Genomic DNA, 7,744 nt, shown 5'->3' with positions numbered 1-7,744 from the left:
AAGAGGCTCGTGACAAGCAGAAAACCTCTTGTAAAAAGGAGTGCCTAATTGTATTGAACTTCCCCCCTTCACCAAAATCTTGTATATCGACCTTCCACTACTGACTCTTTGGAGCAGTCTCTCAGAGCTATCTGAGGCCGCTGCCTCCCAAGCTGCAGTCCTCATTTTGCCCCCAAATAAACGTAACAGGCAACTCTCAAGTTGTGCATCCTTTTTTCAGTCCACAGCTTAAAATATTTCTGAAATAGGGATCTTCATCATTTTGCTACAGGGCCGACTAGCAGAGGCTGGGTATATTAACGCTAACAAACAGGTCAGCTGAGACCCAACTTTCCCGTGAATGTGGGCAAACTAAAGAAAAAGATGCAACCAGTAAGGGAGGAAAAGGAAACATGGGCAGAGGAAAACACGGGGAAGACTTGGAGAAAGGGAAGCTTTAAGTATATCAAGGATGATTAAAATAAAAGCAGGTGAAATTCAAATGAAGGAGGAAAGAAAGTTCCAGCACAGATAAAGTTTTCCGGCGCTTTCGCTGGATCCGGGCCACCGGGTCCAAGCCAGAGTCAAGCATCTTGCAAAACTCGCCACACCCCGAGACCTGGAGGGGCCCGGTTCCCCAGCGCGGCGCGTGGCGCGGCTCTATTACGTCGGAGGGGGCGGGACTTCTGGACCCTGTGACGCCTAACTGAGGTTTTGGCAGACGGTGGTGCCTTCCGGGTGGACAGGTGAGGAGCTTCCTCCCACGTTCTGGGGGTGCCTTCGTAGGAGGAAGGACGGCGGGACAGGCACCCGGGAGCTAGAGCCCTTTCTCTTAATGGCTCTCGCAGAGCCTGTGCCGCCCTTAGCCAGACGGCCGGTAGGAGCGTGAATAATGGTGCTGCGACCGCTTGGGGGCCCGGAGCCCCTTTGGCTGCCGGCCCAGCGGGAACGTACCGTGTGGACCGCTAAGGGCAGCCTGTCTGTAGGGAGTCTTATGGCGGCCCCTTTGGGGGAGTAGGGGGCCCGGACTTTGGGCGGCTGGTTGGGAACAAGTGACTAGAAGTGGCCAAAGTCTGGGCTAGGGAGTCCAAAGGTCTGAGTTCTTGAACCAACTTAAGACTCTAGCCCTGAGCGAGTCAGCTGTCTTGTCGCCCTGGGTGTCAGTTTCCCATCTTGTCCATTGATGGTCTCTTTTGGTTTGGAATCAAGTTTCTCCTCAGGATCAACCGCCTTCCCGCCGCCTCTCTCAAATTTGCTACACCAGGTATCCTTGAGAACTGAATGTTGCACCAGTCTCTGAACTTGGCACTCCTCTGAGCCTGGCGTGCTGCAGTCTATGGGGACGCAGCGTCGGACACGACTTAGCGACTGAACAACCGCCACCACCCTTTGTTTGAGGTTCACTCTAGTTGGTCTAATAGTTCTCCGTGACGCCAAGGTCAGAATGGCACTTGCTGCCTTGAACTTAAAGAGTGCAGCATTTCGGGAAAACAGTTGTGACTTTTGTTGCCTCTACCGCGTGTGATGCATCATGGAATTTTTCGGAAATAGTCCGTGTCTCATTTTGTCTAATGTATAAAATGGGGTACATTAGTAGCCACTTGATAAGATTGTTTTCTTAACTGAGATACTTCATGTAACACTTGGAACAGTACTTTGCACGTAATAAGCACTCAGTAAATGTCAACTCTTAAAGCATGACCTGTCCACACCCTGCACCGATTTCCTAGCTCTCTTGAAGTTCTTTGCTGCAGGGTATTGGGAGTTTTCTTTGAGCCCATGTTTTGGGGTGGAGGGGTGGACGAGGCAAGAATACTGGAGTGGGTTGCCTTTCCCTTCTCCAAGAGATCTTCCTGACCCAGGGATTGAACCCGTGTCTCCCGCATTGTAGGCAGACGCTTTACAGTTTGAGCCAGCAGGAAGTTTTGGGTTTCCCTGGTGGCTCAGAGAGTAAAGTGTCTGCCTGCGGCGTGGGAGACCTGGGTTCGATCCCTCGGTCGGAAGATCTCCTGAAGAAGGGAATGGCAACCCACTCCAGTATTCTTGCCTGGAGAATCCCATGGACGGAGGAGCCTGGTGGGCTACAGTACACAGGGTCACAAAGAGTCGGACAAGACTGAGCAACTTCACTTTCACTGGAAGTTTACTGTAATCTCTCACCTTTGAGTTTGTTTTTTTTTTTTTTTGCACACCAGACAGGATGTGTGAGTCCTTTGAGATCCATGCAAACTGTTGAGTGAGTCAATAGTTTGTTCCTTTTTCTTGCTGAGTAGTATTCTATGGTATGGCTTATCATAATTGGTTTGCTGCTGCTGCTGCTAAGTCACTTCAGTCGTGTCCGACTCTGTGCAACCTCATAGACGGCAGCCTACCAGGCTCCCCCGCCCGGGATTCTCCAGGTAAGAACACTGGAGTAGGTTGCCATTTCCCTTTCCAATGCATGAAAGTGAAAAGTGAAAGGGAAGTCGCTCAGTTGTGTCCGACTCTTAGCGAACCCATGGACTACAGCCTACCAGGCTCCTCCGTCCATGGTACTTTCCAGGCAAGAGTACTGGAGTGGGGTGCCATTGCCTTCTCCATAGTTGGTTTAGCCATTCACTTTTTTGTAGTGTCCAGTTATAGGCTATTACAAATAGAACTGCTGTGAATCTTTGCTTGAATGTTTTTGCGTGAATATGTTTTTATACCTCTTGGACAAATACCCAGTAATACAATTGTTGGGTAACAGGATGTGCATTTAGTTAACTCATGTGAATATGTGTTTTTTTTTTCTTTAGTATCTTAATAGGTAAACTACATTGATTGACTTTTGAATGTTAAATATACCTGGAATAGATCCCACATAACTCATCTTCTGTGTTGCTAGATTCTATTTATTAATATTTTGTTAAGGTATAGATATGAGAGGTCTTAGTGTATAGTTTTCTTTTTCTTTCTTTTGACCTAAATAAAGTTAGAATCCAATTAATATAAGCAGATAAACACCTATGCTTACCTGAGTAAAGCTTACCTAAATTGTGCAGATTGTAGCTACACTGTGTACCTGGATTTTAATCCAGAGTATGTCTTGCTGCTTGCCAAAATTGATCATTAAAAATTGCTTGTAGGTGATGCCTGAGGGCAAGGCCATCAACCTTTAATAATTTATATTAGAACACATTGTCTCCTGTTAATCTGCCCATTGTTTGCAGCATTGAATTACCCTGGGTTCTTAGGTAAGGAAGAAAGTAAAATTTTTCTTTACTTTGTTTTTATTTGGCTGTGTAAGATTCAGAAACATAAGAGTGAAGTAAAATAAAAAGATGCTTTACAATATGTACATTAACTCCAAGTTTCTCAGTGGTATTTTACTTGAAGTGTTTAGAGTTATTGTTAGTGTTTTGCTTGTTTTCCAGTTTTCATAGACTGCTTGCTTTCTTGTTAATTCTGTGGCTAAACTCCTACGATGTCATTTACTTTGAAATTAAGTGTTTATGAGTTGAATATAGTTAATAACTTTGGATTCTCTTTCTGGTGCAAATCTTAAATTTAGCCAGTGTCCTCTCTGTCAGCACTCTAATTTTTTACTGTGTATAACAGTTAAATCTAATTGTTTCTAACACTTTATAAATGTCATAAGACCTTTATAAATATATTGTATTTTGTGATAGTTTTAGAGATTGGGCTACAGTGACATTTATTAGTGAACCAAAAATCAATTGAAAAGGTGAGATGATACTTTTATTTACTTAGTCAGTCAACGTATTTTAATATAATTTTAAAAGGAGTCCCCACTTCATAAGTGAAAAATTTTCATTCCAGACAGTTTTCCACTATTGACCTTTTGGGCTAGTGATTCTTTGTTGTGGGGGCCTGTAATGTGCGGTGTAGGGTGTTAAGCAGTATCCCTGGCCTCTACTCACTAGATGCTGGTAGTAATACCTCCCCTGATACCAAGTGACAATAAAAACTGTTTTTATTTTTTGCCATATGTCTTCTGGGGGACAAAATTGTGTCCGCTTGGAAGTCACTGCTCTAGAGAGACCTCACAGCCTGAGTGTGGAAGTGGGAGGGATGAGTCCTCGAGAAATCTCCTGGGAGAGTATACTGAAACCAGGGGGAAAAAATCCCTTCTTCTGCAGTGTCTCTCTTCCAGCCCGTTCTTCAAGGTTAACATCATGTCAGTTGGCAGAGGGAAAATATTTTAAAAACTCTGATCCATTTGTCCAGAGAAGGCAATGAAGAGTGAATTTGGAGGCAATACATTGATAACTGGTACAAGGAGGAAAGCATCTGAAAAATGGTTGGGGAGTAAAACATTGGCAAAGCTCTAGGACCAGAAAAGCATGAAGTCAACTGAGGAACTGCAGGGACAAGACAGACCCGAGTGCAAGGTTAATGGTAAAGCAGTAAGAGGAGAAAAAATGAGGGGCATTTATAATCTAGACTCTGGAGGGCTTTGAATGAAAGGAGGATAGTTGAAGAGGAGGCTAGAAAGACCAGTGAAAGTCTGGGACATGGTCCTATTGATAGAGGCAGAGGCAGATTTGGAGGGCTGATAGAAGTAATTTGGGACTGCATTTTTGCATGTATCTTGATTATTCAGAAAATTGTTTTATGGTTATTCAGAAAATTGTTTGTGATGCTATCTGATATTCTGTTTTTTTCTATCTACCAATTTCATAATTGAATAATATAATGCTTTAATATCATAAAAATATAAAATAAAGGAATAACTCAGAGCTCATCAAGGAGTTCACTGTCCTTCTTTACCTTCTTATCTGGGAGAGTACAAGTGCAGCGAGAGCCTCTGTTTCTTCATCAGACTTCACCAGGTCTCACTGGTAGAGCATCTAGCTATAGGAGAATTCCAGCAGAGGGAAAATAAAAGTTAGCCGTGGATATTGTCAGTTTAGACTGGAGAGGAGAGTGGCGGGGTTTTTGTTTTGATTCACACTCCTCTATTGTCTTTAATTTCACCAGACGTGTCCCTCTATCTCTGTACTCTTGTGGTTTAATTTTTTTTTAATCCAAAAATCTAGGGTAGCTAAATAGTCATATATTTCCCATAACTCTTTGTGGCATTTCCTTCTAGGTATATTGAATTTTGTCTTCTTTATTCTCGAATATTGCCTTTGGCTCAAAGTTTTATATTTTAGTGACTCTTCATATTGTTCTTCTCCCCTTATTTAGAAATGGACTCAGAAATCAAGGAAGAAATTCCTGTGCATGAGGAATTCATTTTATGTTGTGGAGTTGAAACCCAGGTTCTAAAGTGTGGGCCCTGGACTGACCTCATTAATAATCAAAGTGGCACAAGGCCTAAGCTGCTTATTTTCATTATTCCTGGTAAGTTTAAAAAGTTGGATAAGATGAATGTATACAGATACATGTGACTATTTCTGATTTTAAAGAGAATTTGATAAACATAAAAATCCTTGAGGAAGGAAATAGAATCACTCAAACCATTGATAATAACCACCCTTAATACTTTAGTGGCTTGACTTTTTGTTTATCTTCTGTGCATTAACAATATATATAATATACACATTTTAAAAATCATGATGTATACCATACATATCATTTTATAACCTGCTTTAAAATTTCTTTAGCAATACTTAGAATAATTAGAACTTTATCAAGTATTTCTAAATAATTTTTACTGTCTCATTTCAAGATGATTATAAGTTTATGGTAGAACATTTATTCTGGGATTTGTCAAATGGGTGATATGTGATCTTTGCTGAATCAGTGTCAATAGAATGATAGGGAAAGATACTTTATTGCACTTCTTAAAGTTATGAGCTTAAAAAAAAAAATATATATATATATATCAGGCTCAAAGATTAAAAATGAAACTGTAAATATGTATCATTTTATAGCACAACATATCATGTACACAGCTAGGCCTATGGAGTATTGTTACATTTTTTTTCTTGTACATTTTTGTTTGTTTTCCCTATGTTAATAATTGTCTCTTTTATTTGCTTAGTTGTCTGTGTTTCAATCAGTAATTTATCCAAAAATTATTCTCTAGAAGTGAAAAAATCTTCTCATATTCAGAGTAATCAGTTTTCTGTTTTGTTTTAGTTCATTTTTTGGCACTGTGACCAGAATTCTATGTTCTTCCACTCCAGTCTAGACTGGTTGCTCTCTGGGCCTCCTACACAGGCCATCCTGAGGACTCCTTTCACTTTTCTCTTGGGTTGGATTCCTTGTTTCCCAATCCCATATTTTTCTTGGTTTATTTCCCTGTTTTCGGTGGACCACACCTGCTAGGAACTTCCTGAGAAGAGGTACATGGGAATTCATCTTTCCCATGCTACATGTATTCATCTTCCCATGTAGCATGGAAAAGATGGTCTAGCCTGTCAGAAAATGTCTTAGAGTTCTAGGTTAGAGATGGTAGTTTCCTTAGAACTTGGAGTAAATTTTCAGTGTCTTCCATGGTTTTAACTGTTTTTAAGAAGTCTTGGTATTTTTCTGATTTTTTTAATCTTTTATGTGTGAAGTTCTCCCCCTCTGCTGGGAAAAAATACTTTAGATCTTTTCTTTGTTCTAAGATTCTGAAATTTTATAACCAAGCCCCAAGCTGTGGGTGTTTTCCATGCATTGTATTTGGATTTCGGTGGACCAAAATCCAAATTTTTTAAACCAGGAATTGTACTTCAATTCTCAAAGCTCTGTGTTCTTTCTTTTTTTCATACTCTTCTGTTTCATGTTTTGTCAGTGCATAACCTTTTTTTTTGGCTTCTTGCATTATTAGTTGTTGCTGCGTTCTGTTTTCTGTTTCCACTAGTGTTTGTTTTTTCTCAAATGTTTGATAATCCTTGACTACCCTTTCATTTTTAAGAGGAAGACATAAGCAGTTGATTGGAAGTTTGTATGCAGAGGTGGAGCTTGTCCACAGATGGCCAACCATCCTAGTCTGAAGGGTTTTCTAGGACACACAACTTTCAGTACTAAAACCATGACAACAGGATGGGCAAAATAGAATGGTTGGTCACCCTACGTTGTCCTCACCTTAAGGTAATTTGATAGGGACCTAGCATTCACTGGAGGATTTCTAGCTTTCAGTATCTGTACCTGTTTTTTGAATTGTTCACTTTTCCCAGGAAGGACTCTTCCTAGCATCCCATTTGAGGCATGGATGCCTGGCTGCTGGTGTTAGAGCTGAACAAGGGAAAAGAGGTTGAAATTTCAGTGTTTCTTCTCAGTATAGTGCTTTTGTTCTCAGCTGGGCTATGATTTCTGATCCAGAACCTCTCTTTGGTTTAACCTTTTCTGAAAATAAACTTCCAGTGTTCTGCTACAATGTAACAGTATTTTTGAAAAGCAGTATGTCAGCTTTCTATTAAAATCAAAAATACATTTACTCGGCCTGTAGTGAGGGAGAGTTTGAAATTATAGGCATAAGAAGTGTTCTTTTGATGAAGCAGAGATTTGAGACCATGGTAGAGTGTAGGATTGAAAAAATAATCAAAAATATTGTCTTGGACTTTAGAAGGGATATCTTTCTGAGGCTAGAATGAAGGAGGTGAAGTTGGTTACTGAAATGAAGAAGTGTGAACGTGTGTTCAGAGGAAATGAAGTAGTTCCTGCCTTTTGACCTCTGTTTTCTCTGTTAAGAGTTGAGGTGATCTGTGGGGAGTAAGGATGGCAGAGGGTGATTGTGGCCTTGAGGAAATTGGTCAGCATTAAAAATAGCAAATATGCTGGACTGACACAAATATGCGGGATGAAAGGAATTATTGACCAAAAGCAAGTAGGTAGATTTTGAGTAGGG

At 40.7% G+C, this 7,744-nt stretch overlaps 1 protein-coding gene across 5 annotated transcripts in view; it reads left to right on the top strand.

The window, feature by feature from the left end:
* Positions 1 to 639: 639 nt before the first annotated feature.
* Positions 640 to 7,744, top strand: part of LDAH (lipid droplet associated hydrolase) — an 88,524-nt gene continuing 81,419 nt past the window's right edge. For 3 of the 5 annotated variants that reach the window (XR_011466009.1, XM_070379170.1, XM_070379173.1), the window contains exons 1-2: positions 640 to 725; positions 5,152 to 5,307. Coding sequence is in view for 4 of the 5 variants with exons in the window: in XM_070379170.1 (XP_070235271.1) it covers positions 5,154 to 5,307 (154 nt within the window). In the remaining variant the exon portion in view is untranslated. Of the gene's footprint in view, positions 726 to 1,212; positions 1,244 to 1,283; positions 1,418 to 5,151; positions 5,308 to 7,744 lie in introns of those variants that run through there. The other 2 variants (XM_070379172.1, XM_070379171.1) reach the window with 2 other exon arrangements.

The sequence above is a fragment of the Bos mutus genome, chromosome 11 (genome assembly GCF_027580195.1).
Source record: "Bos mutus isolate GX-2022 chromosome 11, NWIPB_WYAK_1.1, whole genome shotgun sequence".
Classification (NCBI taxonomy): Eukaryota; Metazoa; Chordata; class Mammalia; order Artiodactyla; family Bovidae; genus Bos; species Bos mutus.
The sequence above is the reverse complement of the archived record's forward strand: the minus strand, read 5'-3'. Positions and strand labels throughout refer to the sequence as shown.